General features: G+C 50.0%; 1 protein-coding gene, 1 long non-coding RNA gene and 1 pseudogene across 2 annotated transcripts; 2 read left to right on the top strand and 1 right to left on the bottom strand.

Annotated features, from left to right (window-relative positions):
• The first annotated feature begins 12 nt into the window (after positions 1 to 12).
• Positions 13 to 22,690, top strand: LOC105468329 (uncharacterized). The gene is made up of 5 exons (XR_011606267.1): positions 13 to 741; positions 5,553 to 5,687; positions 10,841 to 10,988; positions 20,272 to 20,876; positions 21,127 to 22,690. It is a non-coding gene; the product is annotated as an uncharacterized lncRNA (long non-coding RNA).
• LOC105468335 (uncharacterized) lies at positions 6,195 to 10,206 on the top strand (annotated as a pseudogene).
• Positions 13,505 to 22,367, bottom strand: LOC139355503 (golgin subfamily A member 6-like protein 26). Its single transcript, XM_071067281.1, has 9 exons — positions 22,235 to 22,367; positions 20,454 to 20,582; positions 19,311 to 19,361; positions 19,129 to 19,222; positions 18,927 to 19,033; positions 17,448 to 17,506; positions 16,977 to 17,118; positions 14,642 to 16,651; positions 13,505 to 13,984 (listed from the first exon to the last, which is right to left on the bottom strand). Exons 1-9 carry the CDS (start codon positions 22,316 to 22,318, stop codon positions 13,922 to 13,924), a joined length of 2,739 nt encoding a protein of 912 aa, XP_070923382.1. The 5' UTR covers positions 22,319 to 22,367; the 3' UTR covers positions 13,505 to 13,921.
• Positions 22,691 to 24,427: the final 1,737 nt, after the last annotated feature.

The following is a 24,427-nucleotide window of genomic DNA, read 5'->3' as shown; positions in this document are numbered from 1 at the left end:
CCCCAGGAAACCGCACCGCAAGGACGCGCCCAGCGCAACTTGGAGCTCTGAGCCCAAAGTTCCGCCGCGCACAGCTTCCGGCCTCACCCCCCGCCGGAGCCAATGGCAGCGCGAGCGCTGTAGCCTGTGCGGGGGGCGGGAAACAAAAACTGCCACTGGTCAAGGCAAGCGCCTTTGAACTGTCTCCCAACTTAGTTTTGTACTTTTCAGGGACCCAGAGGGGGTGGCGCGTCCTGGCTTTAATTTCTAATTTAGGTAAAGAAGCTGTTACATGCAGTAGTTAATCAGCGGCCTTCCCCACGCCCCCTGCCGGGTCGCCCCGCCCTCCACCGCTCACCTGGCTGGCTCAGCGCTGGTGGGGACACAGCCGAGCGCGCGCACGCGCTGAAAGCTGCTGCTGCTAACGCCTTAGGTGAAAACCGGGCGCCAGCGAAGGTCGCCGTGGGTCAGGGCATGTGGGAACGGAGGCCAGGGGGAGGCCTCACCGTGGCCAAACCACCTTGATGATGCGCTCTGTCCCCCCGGGCGCATTCCGCGGCCACTGCCGGCACCTAGGCAGAGGGTACCTTCCAGAAACGCCTCAGCTTAGCGCGGGGATGGCCTTCTTGTGCATGAGCCCCACTGTCACCCGGGAGCTGTGCGCCCTGGGCGCTGCACCTTCCAGTTTGTGGGCCGCGGAGGCGGGGGATCTTGCCCACCGGGTCTGACAGGGCAGGGACGGAAGTAAATGGAAGCTGGTAGGTAAGTGTTATTTTATCGCGCACCCATAAAGAGGCTGGGGAGAAACAAGAAAGGAGAGCAAGTCCTGTTTCAAAAAAAAAAAAAAAAAAAAAAAAAATTCGGCCGGGCACGGTGGCTCAAGGCTTGTAATCCCAGCGCTTTGGGAGGCCGAGGCGGGCAAATCATGAGGTCAGGCCTGGCTAATACGGTGAAACCCCGTCTCTACTAAAAAATTACAAAAAAAAAAAAAGAAAAAAAAAATTAGCCGGGCGTGGTGGCGGGTGCCTGTAGTTCCAGCTACTCGGGAGGCTGAGGCAGGAGAATGGCGTGAACCCGGGAGGCGGAGCTTGCAGTGAGCAGAGATCGTGCCACTGCACTCCACCCTAGGCAACAGAATGAGACTCCGTCTCAAAAAAAGAAAAAAAAAAGTGCAATTTAACAGCAATGATCACATTCACTGAGTTCATGTGACCATCACCTTTATCTATTTCAAAACATTTTCACTGGCTGAGTGCGGTGGCTCACTCCTGTAGTCCCAGCACGTTGGGAGGCAAAGGTGGGAGGATCACTTGAGGCCAGGAGTTCAAGGCAAGACCAGCCTGGGCAACATGGCAAAACTCTGTCTCCAAAAAAATTCAAAAATTAGCCAGGCGTGGTGGCGCATGCATGTAGTTCCAGCTACTCAGGAGGCTAAGGTGACAGGATCACCTGAACCTGGGAGATCAAGGTTGCAGTGAGCCATGATCATGCCACTGCACTCCAGCCTGGGCCACAGAGCGAGACCTTGTCTCAAAAAGAAAAAAACATTTTCATCACCCCAAAAGGAAACCCCGTACGTATTAAGTAATTACTCCCCGTTCCCTCCTCCCTCTAGCCCTTGGCAACCACTATTCTGTTTTCTGTCTCTATAGATTTACCTATTCTAGATATTTTGTGTAAATGGAATCATATATGACCTTTTATGTGTGGTTCTATCATTTAACATAATGTTTTTGATGTTCATGTTGTAGCATGTGACGGTACTTCATATCCAGATAACATTCCGTTGTATAGAAGTGAGTGATATTTCACTGTTTGGCTTTCAGAACTCCTGGTGCTATGAACATTAGCCTACGAGTTCTTGTTTGAGTTCTTATTCTTAATTATTCAGGGGTATGTAGGAATGGAATTGCTGGGTCTTAGGAGAACTGTTTAACTTTTTGAGGAACTGCCGAACTGCTCTGGGCGGTTGTGTCATTTTACACCCTCACCAGCAACGCACAAGAGTTCCAGTGTCTCCATATTTTCATCAACACTTGCTACTTTATGTTTTCTTGATTATAGCCATCTTGCTATGTGTGAATTAGTATCTCACTGTAGTTTTCATTTGCTTTTCCCTAAAGATATGGTTTGGATTTGTGTCCCTGCCCAAATCTCATGTGGAATTGTAATTCCCAGTATTGGAGGAGGCACCTGGTGGGAGGTGATTGGATCATGGGGGCAATTTCCCCCTTGCTATTCTCCTGATAGTGAGTTCTCATAAGGTCTGGTTGTTTAAAAGTGTGATCCCTCTCACTTCACTCTCTTCCTACTACTCCAGCCATGTAAGGCATTGACTCCTCTTTGCCTTCCACCATGGTTGTGAGTTTCCTGAGGCCTCCCAAGCCATGCTTCCTGTACAGCCTGTGAAACATCAGACCATTAAACCTCTTTTCTCTATAAGTTACCCTGTCTCAGGTAATTCTTTATAGCAATGAGAGAACGGACTAATATACCTAATGACTAATGTTGTTGAGTATCTTGGATGCTTGTTGGCCATTTTTATACCCTTATCTCTTTTTTATATTTTTGACTTTTTAATTTTAGTGGGATTTTTTTGAGACACAGTCTCACTGTCACACAGGCTGGCCTCAAACTCCTGGGCTCAAGCAATCCTCCTGCCTTGGCCTCCCAAAGTGCTGAGATTACAGGTGCCAGCCACCATGCCTAACTGTTTTTGTATTTTTGAGACAGGTCTCACTCTGTTGTCCAGGCAGTGGTGCCATCATGACTCAGTGCACCTGGACTTCCCAGGCTCAAGCTATCCTGCCACCCCAGCCTTCTGAGCAGCTGGGACTACAGGCACGTGCCACCATGCCTGGATAATTTGCCTTATTTTTTGTAGAGATGGGATCTCACTATGTTGCCCAGGCTGGTCCTGAACCCTTGGGTTCAAGCAGTCCTCCTGTCTTGACCTCCCAAAGTGTTGAGATTATAGACATGAGCCACCACACCCAACCCTTCATTTTAAAGAAGCAGAATTTTTGAATTCTCACTGAGATCACTGTATTTTTTTCTGTCCTGTTCCTAGAATTATGCTTTAGGAACCAACTAAAGACAATAAAAAGTGATATTTTCTTTCTCAAAACAGTTCACATCTCTTGAGATAAGATAAACCTATATAGCCTCAAAGTCTTGATTTGTACAATATGTGAAGTCACCGTTATCTTTCTAACATATGAAAGAGATTTTGTTTTCTCTTGAAAGAAAAAGAAGCAGTCATTCTAGTAAACGGTTTTCTCCTCACACTTAGAGCCAAATGATAAGGAAGTTATGGAGAAAAATCGACTACAATGAGGTTTCCGGTAATGTGAATTGCCTGAACTTCTGTTTCAGGGCCAGAGGTTATGAATATCACTAAAGCATGGGATAGACAAGTTCACGTTCACTTGGACATCTTGTAATTTGTTCCTCTGACATTTCTATATGTTCTGTATTTGATGCTAGGATGCCTGTCCAGGAACCTCCAGCTGACCTGTCTTTTACAGAAGTGACAGCGTCAAGAAGAATTCAGAAACATCTGAACTCAATGTTTGCATATTTTTAAGTTTCGCAGATGAAACTGCTTCTTTTTGTTTGTTTGTTTTGAAACAAGGTCTCACTGTCGTCCAGACTAGAGTGCAGTGCCATGATCACAGCTCAGTACAACCTCCACCTCCCGGGCTTAACTGATCTTCTCACCTCAGCCTCCCAAGTAGCTGGGACCACAGGTGTGTGCCACCATGCCTGGCTAATTTTTTTTTTTTTTTTTGTAGAGACAGTGTCGCTTTGTTGCCCAGGCTGATCTTGAACTCCTGGTCTCAAGGGATTCTTCCACCTCAACCTTCCAAAGTGCTAGGATTACAGGTGTGAGCCACCGCAGCACCCAGCTACCAAAACTACTTAGTGTGCATATTACGCTGAAGTTCACTGACCCTATCTACAGTTCTTTTCTTTTTTTCATTTATTAGATTGCAAGAAATACACTTTTTTAAAATACAAACAGATTCTATATTGAACTTTCATTGCAAATTGCACACACAGTAGAAATACAAAGAAGGGAAGAGTAGCTTGGTCAATGATTTTGTTGTTGTTAGCAGCTTTCATTTTGGTTTGGTTTTTTGAGACAGAGTCTTGCTTTGTCACTCAGGCTGGAGTGCAGTGGTGTGATCTCGGCTCACTGCAACCTGCCTTCTGGGTTCAGATAATTCTGTTGCCTCAGCCTCCTGCGTAGCTGGGACTACAGGCATGTGTGACCATGCCCAGGTAATTTTTGTATTTTTAGTAGAGATGGGGTTTCACCATATTGGCCAGGCTGGTCTCGAACTCCTGACCTCAAGTGATCTGCCCACCTCAGCCTCCCAGAGTGCTAGGTTACAGGCATGAGCCACCATACTCAGCTGGTTATTAGCATTTTGTATGTCATTAACAGAAAGAATGGCCTGAATTTATTGTGCACCTACTGTCTGGCAGAGTATTTATTTTTTTACACCAACTGTCTAATCTTCACAACAAATCTGCAAGTTAGGTGCTTAGTGAGTAGTACCAGTATTTTTTAAAAACTGAAATAAAATAGAAAATATCAGAGCACATTACATCTAGAAAGCATTAGGTATTCTTTTTTTACAATTTAGTTTCAGTTGTACATTTCTGTATTTGTGTACCGGGTTGTAATCCACTTGGATTACATGGTAACAATGAGTCCACAGAACTGGGGTATACATATTCATCTATTGGGAATGAGAGTCTTTGGATATTTCAATGATACAGACTGTGGCGTAGCAGAAGACCATATTAGGCTAAATGTTGCCCTCTACTGAATTATGATGCGTCAAATTTATGATCTTGAATAAGAAGAAATAGTGTCACCTTAATTTTCTTGTTATCAAAAATTTCAGATAAGGAGCATTTTTTTAGTTAGCTGATGCTCTGTAATACTAGATACTGTTTAAAGTGTTTTTCATTAAGATCTAACAACTTGTTTAAATATGTATTCATTTTGCTATTTGATATCTTTTATTAAATGATATATTTTTACAGGATTATGTTTAAACCTCATACATGTGTATAATCTTCCTTCCAAGAGGAATCTGGCTCGTAAATTCCTGTGTTTTGGGAAATCGGAAAGCAGCGTTATACATGAGAAAAAGGCCTTGCAGCCTTCTTCAGTTACTGAGTGAATGGAGGTTTCTTCACATTTACAGGCAGTTCTGCCTCCAATCCTTCAAAATTATACAACAGTCTTAAAAGTCTGGTCTCAGAGGAAATGCTTGTAATTTAAATACCCTCTTGATCTTTGCTTGTTTTTCCCCAACATGTAGATATTTTCCTTAGGTGATAATCATTCAAGTAAAATACACATTAAAAGAGAACTGTATGGTTATACCTTTAGTGAACTTATTACAAAATATAAGACAAAAATTGGGTACGGGTAGAGAAAATTGCCTGCTTTGAGAAGTATGTGTTGTTTCATTGTCACATTCAAACTGACCCCCTGTGAAATGCAGAGAATAACATGTGATTCTGAATATGCTGCTTCCTTTAACTGTTACCAGTAAATATGAATCATTGTTTCTGTCAACCTGGGAAATGCCAAGATGGAACTGCTTCATTCGTTGGGAAGTGACAGTCCAGTTGCAGGTTTTCTGCAGAAAAATGAGGCTGGAGGAATGCATCACGTCTGCATTGAGGTATTTTAATTATTTTCATGCTTCGTATTTTAAATCTGTCTGTTACAAATGTCTTTTCCTTTTTTCTTTTTTTTTTTTTTTTTTGAGATGGAGTCTGGCTCGCCAAGGCTGGAGTGCAGTGGCCCGATCTCAGCTCCCTGCAAACTCCGCCTCCTGCCTCAGCCTCCCGAGTAACTGGGATTACAGGTGTGCACCACTATGCCCAGCTAATTTTTATATTTTTGGTAGAGACGGAGTGTCGCAATATTGGCCAGGCTGGTCTCGAACTCCTGGACTCAAGTGATCCTCCTACCTCGGCCTCCCAAAGTACTGGGAATACAGGCGTGACCACCACGCCCGGCCTTTATTTACTTTATATATCTCCCCTACTACTGCTGCAGTCTGCCAAAGAGAGGATGCCCTGAACCCTAACTTCTCAAAACCATCCCAAAGGGGAAGTTGGCTCCACATCAACAGTGTTGTTTCTTTTAAAGACCATATGTCAACACACCAGATTATAGCAAAAGGATGTCGAGGGAGCGATATGAAAGCAAGCCTGAGAGTCCTGGAGAGAAGGTGGCCGAGCTGCCTTCCGAGGTGGTCACTCCCTCAGACCCTGCCCTTCCTGCCTTGTTCCTCCAGTTGTCAGATTTGCTGTTGGGGCCCTCATGGGGGAGGAGGTGAGGCTGGACTGGGAGGGAGATGGAGAAGCTGCCAGAGGTTCTTTTGGATCTAGAATTGAGGCAGCAGTTCCAGCCAGGTCTGGAGGTGGGGGCTGCCTCCCAGCCCCCAAGGGAATGGTACTGATTCCAAAACGTGGCGAGAACTCCCTGGTCAGGAAAAGGAGGTGTTTGCTCCCTTGAATCACCTGAGCCCAGGCTGGAAGGCCCAAGGTGGAGGATGAGGCCAGCTCACTCCAGCTCCATCCCCTCCCTTTAACCCTGAGCTGATCAGCCTCCGAGACTCCAGTCCCTTTTCCTAAGTGCCCTCCCTGCAAAGTCTGCACAGAGCCGCGCTCCCTCGCACCAGCTCACCCCGTACTGTCTCGTCTTTCAGCAACCCCATGGGTTTGAACTTGAGATGTTTCATTTTCCTAAAAGCCTCTTCGCGCTGAGGGAAGGCATGGGTGGCTCTGCGAGTTTTGAAGTGAGGGCTGCCTCTTCTCAGAGCTGCTGTGAGGGCCGGGGCCACCCTCCCAGGCAGTGTCTGTGGGCTGGGCAGCAGCTTTGCAGGCAGCCTGGGTCATCCCCACTGGTCTGGGAGGCTCAGGGACACCAGCTCCTACTCCTGATAGGGCCAAGGCACCTTCCTCACCTAAGAGCTGACTGTCTTGAAGAGTGGGCACAGAGGAGCCAGCAACCTGGGTGGTGTAGGCACCCGGGAGAACATCTGCAGCTCAGTCTCAGAGAGAAGTCTCCTCCAACACAGCTATTGTAGAGATGGGGAAACCGGGCTGAGAGGGAAGGGGGCGTGCCCAAATCACCAGGCCTGGAATGTTTTGAGCTTTGGGGGTGGATCTCCCAGGAAACGTGTTTTATGGCACCGCCGCCTCTGGTCACCCACCCCAAGGTGTGGCGCGCCTGGACAGCCAGCTTGACTGAGGGTCAGGCTACTGAAGCCAAACCTACTACTCAGGAAGGAGAATCAGACCTTCTCCAGACACAGTTCAAATCTGAGGACTCCCTTCTTTGGGCCTCAGTTTCCCCACCTGAATTCCAAGAACCCTTCTACCTCCTACGTTCTGCGCCAAGCATTTCCTCTGAACCCCAGTCAGCCTAGAGGACCAGGGCTATATCTTCCTTGGACAGAGACCCACCATAGGGGCAGCAGGAGGTAGGGGTGGGGGTAGGCAAGGCTCCTGAAGGGAGGTGGAGCTGTCATCAGAGATGGTGTCCGCAGGCAGTGGGTGTGTCGTGGCTCTGCTACTACTTGCTGGCTGACCCTGTGCCATTTCTTTCTCCACTCTAGACCTCAGTTTCCCTATCTGTTCTATAGAGATGAGATGCCTGCCTACGTATTTGGGGACTTGAATGTGTGTGGGGGGCAGTTGCAGTGTTTCTTAGGTGTGTTCCTGGGGCAGCCTGCACCACCCCATAGAGATTTCTGGGCCCCATCCTAGGCTCACAGGACTGGAATCTCCAGGAATGAAGCCTGGGAACTTGCATTTACACAATCCGTGTGATTCTGACATGATTGAAAATGCACTAATAGTATGTGGCAAGTTCTTTATAAAAGGTAAATTCATAGCTGCCTTTTACTAAACATAAATCTCACCATCCCTTGCTCAGTGAAGGACACACACCCCAGTTGAAAGTCACTGTGCCTTTCCAGATGTAGAATCTCACGTCTCCAATAAGATTCTGTTAACTGTTGCTTTCTGTAGTTTGTATTCCAAAACAAGGGGAATAGCTTTCCATTTTTTCAATATAAATGTTGAAGTCGGATATCCTTTTTCAAACTAGACACACACTCACACAGTTTAGAATTTCAGCTATGGTTTCCTCTCAAATTAGCAGCCCATTTCTGCCATGGAGCAGTTTTTCCAGACAAGACCCTGGAGAGAGGCTGGTTGGGGGCCCCTCCTCATCAGAATCACTAGATCATGACTGACCCCTAGAGGCGACTTCTCTGCTTAACTGTCAGCCCGTGGGCTGGGATGTGACCCCCAAAGCTGCAGCAGAAGCTTCCGCCCATCCTGGGCCCCCCTGTCATCTGTGGGGAAAGGCCTGTTCCTTGTCTTCTGGGCCCAGCCGGCCTCACAGGCATTCCGCATATTGGAAAGTGGGAGCATGTACTGTGCTTGGCTGGGCTCTCCTGTGCCCCTTTTTGGGGTGAGGCAGAGTGCATTCCAGCCCCAGCATCCCTGCTGTTTATTCCCACCCCTCATCCCCACCCCCATACCCACTCACAAGTACAAACACAGGCACAGTCACGGGCACACACCGCCCTGGACAGCACCATTTCCAGCCTCGGCGGGGCAGTCTCCTTACAGGGAAGTTAATGAGGCACTAAAAAAGGCCAGGGGACAGGGAGAATCTCTGTTGAGAAGAGGTTCCTAGACCTGGTTCTGTCTCTGACTTGTTGGGGGTCCTTGAGAAAGTTGCTTTCCCTCTCTGGTCTCAGTTTCCTCAGCTGAGAAATGGGGGAGGGGGCGGGCCAAATGGTCTAAGGTTCTGGGAACCTCTAAGTCAGAGCCCGTAGCTGGTGGTCAAGATGAGGGAGAGGACCTCAGGGTCAACCGAATGCCAGAGAGGCAGGACAGGCCCAAAGGTGAGCAACCTGAGCACATCAGGTGGGCTCAGAGCTGGTGCATGAGCCCCACAGCCTGCAGAGCAGCCCTGGACTCAGGAGCCTGCTCACACCAGTCCGGTGGGACTGCAGAGATACAGGGTCCAGCCTCTCCTACTGTTGCAGGGCTGGGGCCTGGGAGCTGCAGATTCTGTCCCCACAACTGCCTTAGACATGCCAGATGAGCTGGGGCAAGACACAGCCCTCTCTATGAAATGAGCAGTCAGTCCAAATAGATGCACTAAAGAAGGGCTGTGGGATGGACCCCACTGTAGCCTGGGGCTACAGACAGGCTTCCAGCTTCCATACTCAAGCAGCTGGCCTCTGGGGTAGCAGCTCCGGGTATGGGAGGCAGGACTCAGAATCTAGGCCAAGCCTCCACAGCAATCCCCTCTGGAGAGCCCGGGCACTCTGCAGGAGGGGCAGCAGGTAGCAGGTGCACCAGGAGCACGTTTCACAAGGTGCCCAATATTGCATCTGTTCAGATAGGCAGCGAGTTGAAAAGTGGATGCAGTAGGCGGGGTGGTGGCTGCTCCCCACAGCCAGGAGTCCAGCCCAGCACCACCTGAGTCCACCTCTGTCCTGCTCAATTGGGTAATCCATGTTCTGGTCCCTCTGGTCCCACCCACAGAGGGAGGGCTTTGGGGCGACCAGGTGAGCTGGCCCTTGTGGGAGGATGTAACCGACTCCTGAGCCTGGCAAGCCAGGAACCTGGCGCCAGCATCCCCACCCCCACCTCTCTAGCCCCACTCATTCCCTGATCCTCCCATCCGACCCTGCCCCAGCAGTTTCCTCTGCTCACGCTCATCTCTTTTCCTGCTCCCAGGCTCACCTGGTCAGTGTCCTTCACTCTCCTCTGAGTCTCCCTCTTTCCAAGCCACCTCCACTCTACTTGACACATTCTCCCTTAAGACATCAGAGTACACAAGCTCAAGTCCCTGCACCTCACCTTTACTCCCAGACATGGGATAGAGATGACATGAAGAACCAAACGCCACTTGGCAAGGGCTCTGGGGTATGCAGAGGGGCAGATCTGAGGCTGTGGAAGCTCCAGGGACTCCCTGCAGGAGGCTGCATTTCAGCTGGCTATTGAATGTGGCTCAGAGCTGACACCTCTCCTTGAAGCTCCAGACCAGGAGCCAGCTGCCAGCTGGACCCTCCATTTGGTGTCTCGGAGAAACCTTGCACTCTGTGGGTCTAACTCTGAACCCACAAAAGCTCCCCATCTCAGTCCTGTCTCTTCTTAGGGAAAGCCTATGACCCAGTTGTGCACCACACCCACATTTCAGTCAGGGGCTCCTGCCCCGCACTGTGAGCACTCTGGATAAGCCAGTGCCGAGGGGGAAAGAGCTCTGAATGTCAAACCATGAGTTTCAACTCCACCTCCAGCTCTGAGAGCTGTGGGCAGGGAAGGGCGCTAGTCCAGTGTGCTGTAGAAAAACCAGTCTGCCACTGTATGGCACATGGATGGCGGGGACAGAGTGCGGGTGGAGAGAACAGAAGGTGGACAGGGTGGGGGAGGCAGGGACATGGCTGTAGCCGTGGAGATGGGAGGACAGACAGGACTTGGTGGCCACTTGAATGAACCAAGGAAGGAGTCTGGAAGAGACACCCAGTTTTGTCTCAGATGTGTGGAGCATGGGATGCTATTCATTGATCGAGGGAGGAGGAGGAGGAAGAGGTGTGGCATGGGAGGAGGTAACTGAGCTCTGTCATGAATGTCATTTGAGGTTCCCAGGGAGCGCCAGGCCCGCCAGCGCCTTCACTGCTTGAGCCGGCCCTCGAGGTGCCTGTGCTCCCTGGCCCTCTCGGCTCCCACTTTGTAGCTGTCAGCTGCAGTGGGGGACAGCTGCTCAAGGGTCCAGCATGTCTGTGTGTTTACCCAGGGGACTGCCGAATGGCCCATGCCGAGCAGAAGCTGATGGATGACCCTCTGAACAAAACCCGTTACAACAACCTGATCCGCTCGGCCACCAGCTCCTCACAGCTCATCTCCATCGAGACGGAGCTCTCCCTGACCCAGTGCATCAGTTGGTAGGTGCAGAGGACACGTGTGGCTCAGGCTCAGGTGAAGAGGCAGCTCATGCCCAAGCCCCAGGCAATCAGTGTCCAGAGGAATGAAATGACTAGAGTTGACTTAGACTCACCAATACATGGCGGGGAGGCTGGAGGAGGGTCTATGGGGTTTATAGGTTTCCAATATTTAATGCGGTCATGGTTTTGGTAAAGAAGAAACGAGGTTGGGAGTGGGATCACCACTGGCTAGGCAGCCAATGGGCCTGCATAGACTCTGGTCCACTGAGTCTCCGGCATGACTATAAGCTTCTTCTCCTCATCCTCCCAGCCCCACCCTACTCTCTCCCCCAGCTTGCTCAGCAGGTGACCTTACCGGCTCCATACTTGGAGGAAATAAGAACCAGACTGGGGGAACTGATGGGTACAGAGGCCCAGGTGTAGGGGCAGGACCCAGGGCAGTGCAGCCTCTACTGAGCCAGGTGGGTGAGGGTCTGGAGAGTGGGCATGGCTGCTGCAGGCATGGAAAGGAGACGCAGGTGGCGGCACTCCCAGGGACCACCATCAGGGTCTCCATATGTGGATGTGTGCAGAGGTGGGTGCTGAGGGAGGAGGTGCAGGGAATTTCTCATCTTCTCTCCACTGCCTCTGAGTTGGAGATGTCAGAGGGAGCCATGGCCCACTGTAAACTAACACAGTGTCCCCACCCACAGGGTTAGAACCCCTCCCGTGGAAGCCGCTCTGAGGGGAGCAGTCACATGTGGAGAGTGCAGGGTGCTGTGTCCAGCCAGGGGAAGGAGGTCACCAAGGGGGTTGACCCTCCTCTGGCCAGGTGGCTGCCTTCTGACACACCAGCCTCTCTCTCTAGCACGGTGGCCCCCACACACCCAGCCTGTCAAACCTACAGCCCTCAAATGAATGAACAGCTCCGTCTCCCAGGAGAAAGCACAGCTGAAGGATGCGGAGGGCAGTAGAGTTGTGGATGCTCCGCCCCTCCACAGTCGGACCAGAAAGAAGGGGGCTTTCAGCCAGGCTCTCCCAGGCTGGGGTCTGAGTGTCACTGTCCAGCTATTGGCTTCTTGCTTAACGGGTCAGCCCAGCTGCGCCTGTGCAGCTGCCACCCTAGTGAGGGTGAACCAGCGAGGGAGTGACATTTCTGATAGTTGGGGATACAGGAAAGATTAGGCTGTGGCTGCTGGGCCAGGAAGGGGTGTTTTTTTTCATCGTTTGTTTATCTACTGACTTGACCAGGGAGGGTTATAGGTACAACCAGTTTAAAGATGGAAATCTTGAGAGAGCAGGCAGGGACTTAGTGCTGAGTAAGGCAAGCAGGCTTCTCAAAGCAGCTCTTTTGGGAAGGCCAGAATCCTGTACCAATGTCGTCAGCAGGTTCATCAGCTGCTGGGGGAGTGCCGGACAGGGTTAAAGCACAGGAGAACTTTCTGGATGATAGGAATGTTCTATATCTTCAAAGGAGGTGGGATACATGGGTAATGCATTTGTTGAAATTCATCAAAATATATAGTAGATCTGTGCATTTCACTGAAGATAAATTGTACCTCAAATTAAAAACATTTTTTAAAAGAGAGATGGGCCAGACGCAGTGGCTCACGCCTGTAATCCCAGCACTTTGGGAGGCCGAGGCGGGTAGATCACCTGAGTCAGGAGCTCGAGAGCAGCCTGGAAAACATGGTTGAATCCTGTCTCTATTAAAAATACAAAAATTAGCCAGGCATGGGGGCACAGGCCTGTAGTCCCAGCTGCTCGGGAGGCTGAGGCAGGAGAATTGCTTGAACCCAGTAGGCGGAGGTTACAGTGAGCAGAGATCACGCCACTGTACTGGAGCCTCGGCAACAGAGCGAGACTCCATCTCAAAAGAAAAAAAAAACAGACAGATGAAGGTTCTCAACTTTCACTAAAGGCAGAGTAGCTTGTTATAGATTAGCCGCCCCACAAAAGCAGTTAGAGAAACTGGACAAAAATGTGCCCCCACCACCAAAAACAACTGTTTGAAGGTAATTGGAGACCTCAGTCAGGACTTGAGTGACCAGGCCTAGGAGGTGACCCTGACAGTCTGTAGTGCTTTTCCGACATTTGGTGATTGGTGAACAGTAGAGGGCTAAGAGGTTAAGAAACTGAGTCTGAAGTGGTGGTCAAGAGGCTGGAGAGCCTGGCTGGATGTTTGGCACTCACGGGGCTGAAATGACCTCATGAGAATTTGGGTCCCAGTAAGGAGATGGGACCTTGGTGGGAACCCTGGAAGGGTCACCCCTAGGAGTCCAAATGAATAAAAAATAGACCAGCCGTCACAAAAACTAAAGCCTGCTTTGAACCAGCTTAGTCCCAAACTACATGAAGTTGATCTGTGCTTACTCCAATTGTGTGCCATAAAGTCAAAGTCAGTACTCTCTGGAGGCAGATAAAAGTTTACTAGCAATGCCATAAGACGAGACAAGACTAAATGAGAAAGAACAAGAAAAAAACCAGTAGAAACATACAAGAAAAAAATCAATAGAAACATACATGTAAGGAAGATAAGGAAGAAAGTTTTTTTTTTTTTTTTTTTTTTTTGAGACAGAGTCTCGCTCTGTCACCCGGGCTTGAGTGCAGTGGCATGATGTCAGCTCACTGCAACCTCTGCCTCCCAGGTTCGAGCGATTCTCCTGCCTCAGCCTCCCAAGTAGCTGGGATTACAGGCATGCGCCACCATGCCCGGCTAATTTTTGTATTGGCCAGGCTGATCTGGAACTCCTGACCTCAGGTGGTCCATTCACCTCAGTCTCCCAAATTGCTGGATTACAGGCATGAACCACTGTGCCTGACCAATATTTTGCCACAATTTAAAATAAGTAATTTTTCTTTTCTTTTTTTTTTTTTTTTTCAGGTTTGGGCTCAGACTATATTCTAAACAGTCACATGGCAGCTGACTCTTCTCCAGGCCTTGCTGCCGGGTTTTACATGTTTATTGTTTTTGCCTTCTTGTCATGTGCTCGGTAGATGGCAGCTTCCAGGTGCTCCTAAGGGGCCAGAAAAGAGAGTGAGAAGGCACAGAGGCTGCCAGGTCATCCCCCTCGGGGCCTCACCCTCATCAACTCCCTCAACTGGGTCTCCTGCAACTATTGGGGGGCCACCTCGGCCACCGCTTTGCCCTGAGCTTCCTGCTGCTGCAGCTGGGCAGAGCCTCCTTCTCAGAGGCCAGCTGCTGATAGGCAGCCACGTACTGCTGCAGGGGACCCAGGGAATGGTCTCGCTGCTGCTGCAGACTCTGAGCCTCTTGGCTCTTCAGCTCCACCTGCAGGATGGGCGTCAGGGTAGGCAGTGGCTGGCTTCCAGATTCTGGGCCCATAAACAGGGTGGCAAGGGCACAGTGGGGCTCTGTTATCTGCCCAGGCCCCTGGTACCTGGCCCCTTCCTCCAGGTCTAAGTGACTGCCTCCCTTGCCTAGAGGCCCATGCCTCCCTCCCCAGCCTCAAATCTCACACCCTTCTTCCCACCATTGAAGCTGTACGCCACAGACTGGTGGAAAAGCAGAGGGAGCCAACCACCATCTGCTAAGTTGTGGTGAGGGCGTTCTGTATGATCTCCAGGGTTTGCAACCACCTCCGCCTGCTCCCCCAGAGCTCTGCCTTCCGCCCCAGCTCCACCAGCCTCTCCTCCAGCTCCTGCAGCCTCACCTCCTGCTTCTGCATCTTCTCCTCCTGCTGCCACAGCCTCGTTTCCTGCTCCCGCATCTTCTCCTCCTGCCTCCGCATCTTCTCCTCCTTCTCCCACATCTTCTCCTCCTGCCTCCGCATCTTCTCCTCCTGCTCACGTATCTTTTGCTCCTTCTCCCATATCATCTCCTCCTGCTCCCACATCTTCTTCTCCTGCTCCCGCATCATCTCCTCCTGCCTCCACATCTTCTCCTCCTGCTCCCCTAGCTTCTTCTCTTGCCTCCACATCTTTTCCTCCTGCTCCCACATCTTCTTCTCCTGCTCCCACAGCTTTTCTTCCTGCTCCCGCAGCATATCCTCCTTCTCCCCCAGAATCTCCTCCTGCTCACACATCTTCTCCTCCTGCTCCCGCAGCATATCCTCCTTCTTCCCCAGCTTCTCCTCCTGCTCACACATCTTCTCCTCCTGCTCCCGCATCATCTCATCCTGCTCCTGTATTATCTCCTTCTGCTCCCGTATCTTCTCCTCCTGCCTCCATATCTTCTCCTCCTGCTCCCGTAGCTGCTTCTCCTGCCTCCGCATCTTCTCCTCCTGCTCCTGCCTCTTCTTCTCCTGCTCCCATATATTCTCCTGCTTGTGCATCTTATTCTCCTGCTCCCGTATCTTCTCCTCCTGATTGTGCATATTCTCCTTCTGCTCCTGTATCTTCTCCTCCTGCTCCTGTATCTTCTCCTCCTGCCTCCACATCTGCTCCCGTATCTTCTCCTCCTGCTCCTGTATCTTCTGTTCCTGCTCCTGTATTTTCTCCTCCTGCTCACGCATCTTCTCCTCCTGCCTCCAAATCTTCTCCGCCTGCTCCCACATCTTCTCTTCCTGCTCCCGCCTCTTCTCCTCCTTCTCCTGTGTCTTCTCCTCCTGCTCATGCATCTTCTCCTCCTGCCTCCAAATCTTCTCCTCCTGCTCCTGCCTCTTCTTCTCCTGCTCTTGTATCTTCTTCTTCTGCTCCTGTATCTTCTCCTCCTGCTCGTGCATCTTCTCCTCCTGCTCCCGTATCTTCTCCTCCTGCCTCCACATCTTCTCTTCCTGCTCCTGCCTCTTCTTCTCCTGCTCCCGTATTTTCTCCTCCTGCTTGTGCATCTTCTCCTCCTGCTCCTTTATCATCTCTTCCTGCTCATGTATCTTCTCCTCCTGCTCCTGTATCTTCTCCTCCTGATTGTGCATCTTCTCCTTCTGCTCCTGTATCTTCTCCTCCTGCTCATGCATCTTCTCCTCCTGCTCCCGTATCTTCTTCTCCTGCCTCCACATCTTCTCCTCCTGCTCTTGCCTCTTCTTCTTCTGTTCTGGTATCTTCTCCTCCTGCTCTTGCCTCTTCTTCTTCTGCTCTGGTATCTTCTCCTCCTGCTTGTGCATCTTCTTCTCCTGCTCCCTTATCTTCTCCTCCTGATCATGCATCTTCTCCTCCTGCTCCCGTATCTTCTCCTCTTGCCTCCAAATCTTCTCTTCCTGCTCCTGCCTCCTCTTCTCCTGCTCCCGTATCTTCTCCTCCTGCTCATGCATCTTCTCCTCCTGCTCATGCATCTTCTCCTGCCTCCACATCTTCTTCTCCTGCTCCTGCCTCTTCTTCTCCTGCTCCCGTATCTTCTCCTCCTGCTCATGTATCTTCTCCTCCTGCTCCTGTATCTTCTCCTTCTGCCTCCACATCTTCTCCTCCTGCTCCCGCCTCTTCTCTTCCTGCTCCCGTATCTTCTCCTCCTGCTCCTTTATCTTCTCCTCCTGCTTCCACATCTCCTTCTCCTGCTCCTGTATCTTCTCCTCCTGCTCTTGCCTCTTCTCCTCCTGCTCCCGTATCTTCTCCTCCTGCTCCCGTATCTTCTGTTCCTGCTCCTGTATCTTCTCTTCCTGCCTCCACATCTTCTCTTCCTGTTGCTGGTACAAGCGGTTCCACAACTCGTTCTCTTCCACCTGGGCTTGGAGCTTCGCGGACACACTCTGCAGCTCCTTACCCAGGTGGTCAGCCTCCTCCTGCAGCTGCTGCTGGAACAGTGAAAGTTGGTTTGAACCTCAGAAGGAAACAGACTCATGGGATAGTCATATAAATGTAATCTATAAAACAATGGTTTTCACGCATGATCCTTTAAAATATATATTTTTAAGCCCTAACTCTGAGATTCTGATTCCCCAGGCAGGGCCCCACTTTGTAGATTTTTAGCACACTCTAGAGGATTCTATGGTGGGACCAGAACAAGGGCCCAAATTTTCCAGCTCTTGACTGGAGCCTCCCCATAGCCTACATAATCCTAGACCATGGTCCCAGCCGGACGGGGATCCCACAACCCACGGGGCTGTAGCTGCTTGCCTGTGGCAGCAGGAGCTTGGCTTTCTCCAGCTTGCTTTCTAGCTCCTTTACATTGAGCTGGATCTCAGACTTCTCAGATTCTACAAGTCGAAGTTTTTCTTGTAGTTTGGCATTTTTCTCCTTCAGCTCATCATCGGTTGTGCTATAACCAGAGGCGGTAGATAAAGGAATGAACGAAGAACAGAAAGGACTGCTTTGGTGATCAACCCTCTACTTTCACCCCACAACCACAGAACCGTGGCATTGGATGGGACCCCAGGAATTAAAAGCCCCAGGTGGCAGGCCAGAGAGAAGACATGAGTTGCCTGAGGCTACCCTATGAGTCAGTGGCACAGCCGGCACTAGAGCTTCCCTGTGCATACATGAAAACCTGTATGAGCCTCTCACCATGCTCACCTGTACCCCCACCTCCCAGCACACCCCCCACGCTAAGAGCCCCCAGACTTCCCATCCCACCATCCCCCATCCTACGTGTTCCTGTACAGTTCCAGACTCAGGGCGTCCCTCTCCTTTGTTAACTCCTCGATGTACTGCAAATAGAGAAAGGTGAAGTCAGGATAGAGCAGGCAGAGGAGCGGCTGGCCGACCAGGAACAACAGCCACCGTGACCACTCCACACACCACTCCCCACTCCCAGTCACACCTCACATGCTCTCAAGGCACTTCCAAGCCCAGGGTCTCCTTTGGTTTTCTTTTTTGTTTTGTTTTGTTTCTTTCTTTCTTACTTTTTCTTTTTCTTCAGGCAGAGTTTGACTCTTGTTGCCCTGACTGGAGTGCAATGGCGCAATCTCAGCTCACCACAACCTCCGCCTCCCGGGTTCAAGCAATTCTCCTGCCTCAGCCTCCCGATTAGCTGGGATTATAGGCATGTGCCACCACACCCGGCTAACTTTGTATTTTTAGTAGAGATGGGGTTTCTCCATGTCCGTCAGTCTAGTCTTGAACTCGCAACCTCAGGTGATCCGCCAGCCTCGGCATCCCAAAGTGCTGGCATTACAGGCATGAGCCAGAGCACCAGGCCCTCATTTGTTTTTCAAAGAACTCAGTAAAGGTGGAAGGGACAGGGAAAGAGACTGAATTCATGGCTGGCTAGCAGGGGCCCAGAGACATCAGATGGTATTGCTAATGTTCTTACTGTTACTACTACCACTGTTGGAACCTTTACTGAGTGCTTCACCAGGCACTGCGCTAACAGTCCCATTTCATCCTCACAACCTCCAAAGGAGACAGTTACCTTTATTACCTCTATCGTATAGATGAAAAACACGGGGTATTAAGGGTTAAGTGCTTGACTAAGATCACGTAGAGCTGGGATTTCAACACCCAGGTATATCTGATTCTCTAAGCCCATTCTTTCCCTGGGGGTAGGGGCAAAGATAAGAAGGAGGAAATTAATCATTTGTTGACATTTTGAAAGGATGATACATTCGAATCGTCCAAAACTCAGAAAGTACAGAAGGGAAATATCTCCCCCCAACACTGTTCCTCTCTCCTGAGATGTTTATGATCCTTACAAACATGTTTATTGTATATTCCCATAATACACACACACACACACACACACACACACACACACACACACACACACACACAGAGGCTCCCTCTCTCAACACAAATAATAACATACTCAAGCTACTCTTCTGTACCTTTATGGTACCAGTATCCTAACCGCCACTTGGGACTTGGCCAAGGCCACAGTCAAATATGGGCAGGGCGGGCACTTGGCCTGTGAGCTCTATGTCCGGTGCTCACTCCCCACGGCGCCCCCCAACTCACCCACAGCAGCCGACTCAGCCCCTGTCAGCCTCTAACCACCCCACACAAAAGCAGCAAGAAATGGCCATGCAGTCTTCTGGGCAGGACACTCCATCCTGCAGAAGGGACTTTTAGGCTCACTCCTCCATCTGTGAAGCCAGGCTCCCAGGGGATGGGGCAGGGGGTTGGACTCACCCTGTCAGCCTTCTTCTTCTGTGTAGCGACAGGAGAGAGATCCCACTCTAAATCTCTTGCAAAATTCCATGAATCATGCAGGCGGCCGACCAGATGCCTGCACTCTCCTGGAATGAGAGACATTCAGATGCGGCCCAAAGGACTCCCCATAAAGGCCTGTCAAAGTGCCAGGTTGAAGGATGATGGGGTACCAGATTCCCACCTTGCAACTGCTGGACAGCATGCTCGCTGTAATAGAGTGCCGTCTGAAGCTCAGTTTTCTCACATGTAAGGATTCGTATGGTATGAACCTGGGCCTTTGGGGAAAAAAAAAAGCAAGTGCTGAAAGAGAAGCAAAGAAACCTTCTCCAGAGGACAGGAGGGAACTTCACACCCTCCACTCACCTCTAGCTCCCTCCTTAGGGCATCCTGATGTTGGTGGCTTGCCTTCTTTTCCTATAGAAAGAGGAAGACAGAGCTCTTACTAGGGGGAAGCAGAGATGGCACAGCAAGAGACATGCCCCCAGAACGGCACCAGTGCCCCAGGACAGGCCCACCCATGGGACCAGGTTATCAGGAACCCTGTGGGGACGGGGTGGGATCTGGGGGGTGTGCCTTCTTCCCCAGGCTGGGAGTGGGCAAGATGAGACTGGGGCCTCTACTGCTGAGTGCTTCTAAAACCCAGCAGTCATGTCATGATCAAACAAAGAAATCACATCACTTCTTCCAGCTGGGCTCGGTTCTGTTGTTTCTGTGGGGAGAATCAAAGGAAGGTGACTGAGGGTGGCCCCTTCGAGTCTATTCCCCAGGCCAGGAAGCGGTAGGCAGGGGCCAGGGATGGATTTTAAAGGTACAGTTCTCAGACCCAATGGGAACACGAACTGGTAAACTCTCCTCAACTCCCAAAGAAAAAGGACTTGGGTCTTTGTTGGTTTCTGCCCACAGCCACAGAACTCAAAGTATGAAACTAGATTCTCTTGAAAAGACAGTCACAGAAACCTTCAGAGATGGAGTGTGAGAAAAGCCCACCCTTCTGCCAGCCTGTGATTTAGAAAGGTGCATTCATTCAACAAACATTGACTGAGCACATACGGGCCAGAGACGGTTCTTAACAGCGAGAGAATAGGACGGAAAAGGCAGACAGGAACCCTCGGTCCCGAGGTTTCCATTCTAGTGGGCCTTTAATTCTCGGACTCTCAGAACTAACAGACACCTCTGATACTCTCTAACTCTACCTAAGGAAACGCAAGCCGAGAAGGAAACTTTACAGTAGGCCGTGGACTAGGGATTAACATAAAAACAACAATGATAAATCTCATTAAAACTTCACCAATGTAGGTAAAACCAAACCACTCCTATTTTACAGATGTGAGAAGAGAGGCCCAAAGAGCTCAAGGAATTTGCCCTCTATCATATCCCCAGCAGATGGAGAGGATTCAAACCCAGAATTCTTAAGCAGTGCCTGGGAGTTCTTCCACAATCTTAACAATTACCCTCCACCACCCCTTGGGCCCTCTGTCCCCAGGAGCCTGGCCAGCCAAGACTCACATCCTCAGGTGAGTGGCAACCTCCAGAAGTGGTTGTCTCAGAGTTAGCACCATTATTTATGTTCTTCTTTTTGGTGTCGCTTGCTCCTGTACCAACACTAGGGTTGGCCTGGGGATGGTAGTCTCTCAACTGTGGAAAGGAAGAGCAGTGATATTCATGAGAACTACAAGCTCCTATAGTCACATCCTGCTTTACAGTTTCTACAAAATACTCTTATGCACCATCTGATTTAATGCCACCAACAACTGTAGGAAGTGTTGTCACAATCACTTAGTGACTGAGAGGGATTGATACCATGGCTGAACAGAAGGCACTAATGGAACTGAAACTCAAGTCTTCTGACTCTGAGCTCTGGGATTTTGCCACAAGTCAGCAGCTGCCAGGGACCAAAATCAGAGGCAAAGGCAGAAAAGCAAATATCAGGTAGGCAGGAACTGTACACTGTGTGGTTTAGAGTCATACACCCTCACACGTCTGTTAGTGTGAAGAAGTGCACCAGTACTTCTCAAAATGTATATTAATGTATCTTCATGGCAGAAGGCAGCCTTTCTGTGAAATCTGGGAATTTAACAGAAAGAGGACAACCCAACCCTCGTTTCAGAGAGAAGTCTTGTATATTCTTATAAATTTATGTGACTGTCACCCCTAAGTACATTAATGTTTTGTCTCTCAGTAGACTCAAAGGAAACTGATGCTTCAGAAAGATGCCCCATATTTATCCTGTGGCACTCAAAGTACCCCAGGTGGAGATGAGATGAGGAAGATTCAAGCTGTCAAGTTCAGTTTCCCAAGATCTGTTCCACAGAAGATAGGCAGATCTCACTCCAGCAACCACTGACTGAGGGGCACTCTGGTCCCAGAACAATGGAGAATTCAAATCTGAGGTGGAGAACTCAGAAACAATGTTCGAGTCTCTCTGGAGAGTAGAAGCCTGGGAGAAAATCAAACTAAACCCGTTCTCCCATTGCCACCCAGAACACCGTCAATGTGTTGAGCTCATGGGGGAGGTGTAGGCTTTTCACACTGTCAACGTCTGTGTTAAGGAAGTAAGGCAGCCTGAAACCTCTCTCTCCTAGGTCCCACAGTCCCCAATCCCCTTCCAGCTGGAAACCTGTGCTACAACCAGAGGAACCAGAAATGGGCAAGAACACTTAGGGGTCTGGGTCCTAAGACCAAAGACCGGTCTCGTGGCAGTAATGACAGTTCCTAGAGGGACTGCGACATCACTACATTCCACTCCTCAGTGGAGTGGTGGGGGGGACACATGAGTGCAATGACCAAGCTCCCAGAGATTGGGGAGGGGGTCACAGGGTTGGGACCCAGGTCCTTGGAGATGGAAGCCCAAAGAGCCCAGGGAGGTCAGGCTTTGGGTGGCGGGAGGTGAGGCCCGAGTATGGAGCAGGGAGCCCCGGGAGTCACCTGTCCAAAGTGACCATGGGGCAACTGGTGAGGGCAGGTTCTAGGGCACCAAGGTCCTTGGAGACGTGAGCCCAAAGAGCCCAAGGAGGTCGGGTTTGGGGTAGCAGGAGGTAAGGGCAGAGTGTGGCGTGGGAAGCCCTGGGAGTCACGAGCTCAAAGTCACCCTGGGGTGGCTGGTGAGGGCAGGGGCAGGACTCACGAGGGGGTTGGGCTGGATCACAAGATTTTGGTGTGGGGAGCCCAGAGGCACTGGGGGGTTCCCAGCCTGGTGTGTCTCAGCAGTAGCAGAGACTCTGGCAGCAGCTTGACTGTCAGAGGGCGCCTGGGGCTGGGTTGTGGTGCCACAACCTGGTGCGTTTTACCTTTTCCTTGGCCTTGGCCAATTTGATCGGTCGGGTTTCTTCGGACATCATGGGATGGGTAGGGCGGTGGGGTTGGGGCCACATCAGCACAATCCAGGCGAGGACAACTATACACCTCCAGTCACCTACCAGGTAGCTGTGTGACTGAGCCAGAGGAGGCGTAACCAGGGCCACACTAGAATGCAGAATAGGGGCGTGGCCTTAATGCTTCAAACCTATTGGTCAATGAGAAAGATGCAAGGGAAAGGAGGCGTGGCCAGACAGCAGCCTGTCATGAAGAACCTGTGATGTCACAAGGAAACCCGCCATGTAACCTCTGTCCCCGCCCACTCCAGGAGAGGGGCGGGGCTGGCTTTCACTTTAAAAACTTTAAAACTGTATTACCTCAATTGAGGTACAAATCCTATTAAAATGGAAATTTTATAGTGTGCTTGATGATTGATAAAGCAGACTAGATTATCCAACATTCCACTAAGATAAATAATCACAATGATTTCTCTTTTTTGGAAAAACTTTCCTTATTCTCCTACATTATTCTTAAGGGTTTTTTGGTTTTCTAAAAATACAAAACAAAACAACAAAAAAGAAAACAAGAAACATGTCTAATATCTTTAAAAACATACAGCTTGTGAGCCAGGTGTGGTGGCTCACGCCTGTAATCCCAGCACTTTGGGATGCTGGGGTTGGTGGGTCACCTGAGTTCAGGAGTTCAAGACCAGCTTGGCTAACATGATGAAACCCTGTCTCTATTCAAAATACAAAACTAGCTGGGCATGGTGGCAGGTGTCTGTAATCCCAGCTACTTGGGAGGCTGAGGCAGAAGAATCCCTTGAACCTGGGAGGCAGAGGTTGCAGTGAGCCAAAATCATGCAACTACACTTCAGCCTGGGCTACAGAACAAGACTCTGTTTCTAAATACATACACACACACACACACACACACACACAGACACGTGGAAAACTTTCCATTTAATAAGCACTCAAAGTTCTTTACAAGTTTAAAACAAATACAGGACCCTCTAAAGTAAGGCTAAATGTTAAGTGATGCAGGAGAGAAAAAGGACAAAAATAACTCCCAATCTCATGACTTTAATCACTAAATCCTATTTTTCTAGAATCACCTGGCCTCTGTAAGCCCTGAAAATGAAACTGCATTTCTCACTCGATACTTGGCTATGACTTGCAATCATGAAAACCAAGAGTTGTGTTCTGTCACTGTGTAGTGCTTGCTACCTGGGATCAAGGATTGACTTGTTCATGATTTGCTCCATTACCTGTGTGCTGCTTATCCCAGACCAAAGTAAGCTTTTTTCTAAAGTTCTACAATTTACAGTTAGTAGATAAGAGTGGTTCTCAAAAATAGAGTCTGAACCAGGAGCACCTGGGAATGTCTTATAGATGTAAATTCTCAGGCCCACCCTAGACCTCATGAATCAGAAACTCTGGAGTGGGGACCAGCAATCCGTGCTGCAATAAGCCCTCCAGGTGTTCAGGAACCGCTGGCATACAGCAGGTAGAAAAATGTGTTTCCTTCTGTAGGTCCAAAGCCAGGGATACTATATGTTCTATCTCGATATGAAACAGTGACATGCGATTAAAAGACATAAATCTCCTTCCTACTTCCACCCTCCAGCCAATGTGTTTTATTTTTACGAGTTCAAATAGAAAGTGAATGGCAATCAGAGATTTCGTCTAAAAAGTATGTTTACAAGTATCAGTTCTCATCCAGCCTGATCTCATCCAGTACCATTTATATCCTCTTACATGTAATATTGTAGAAAAGGATCTTCACAATGTAAGACTCGGGCACACTAGAAGTTCTATGATAAAAGACCAACTAGATCTGAATGTCCAGACTTCCTAGAGAAGAAAAGTGGAATCACTTGATCTCCTGTCCTCGTGATCTGCCCGCCTTGGCCTCCCAAAGTGCTGGGATTACAGGCATGAGCCACGGCGCCTGGCCTTATTTTGTTTCGAGGAGTGCCTTTTGGTAAGGGTGCCCAGGAGGAGGATGACTGTGGAGATGGGCAGGTGCCCTCCCTGCTGTGCAACTGGCTGACGTCCTGGCCAGGGGCTCTGCCCAGGACTGCCGTGTGCCCTTTTTGCAGTTCCCTTGGCGGTGGGTGAGCCCAGTTCTCTCCACCAGCTGAGGCCCAGGCTGCAGTGGTGCTGGCCAGAGAGAAGGGAGTTAGC

Source organism: Macaca nemestrina, chromosome 7, assembly GCF_043159975.1.
Source record: "Macaca nemestrina isolate mMacNem1 chromosome 7, mMacNem.hap1, whole genome shotgun sequence".
NCBI classification, from domain to species: Eukaryota; Metazoa; Chordata; class Mammalia; order Primates; family Cercopithecidae; genus Macaca; species Macaca nemestrina.
Note: the sequence above shows the minus strand (reverse complement) of the source record. Positions and strands in the feature narration are given on the sequence as shown.

What these genes read in the sequence shown, in the direction of transcription:
- LOC139355503 (XM_071067281.1), bottom strand. Translation starts at nt 22,318, where the DNA reads ATGTGGCCCCAACCCCACCGCCCTACCCATCCCATGATGTCCGAAGAA. An exon ending in TGCTGTCCAGCAGTTGCAAG is followed by an intron (nt 19,034 to 19,128) that starts GTGGGAATCTGG and finishes CTCTCATTCCAG; the next exon opens with GAGAGTGCAGGCATCTGGTC. An exon ending in AGAAGATGCAGAAGCAGGAG is followed by an intron (nt 13,985 to 14,641) that starts GTGAGGCTGCAG and finishes CTGGCCCCTTAG; the next exon opens with GAGCACCTGGAAGCTGCCAT.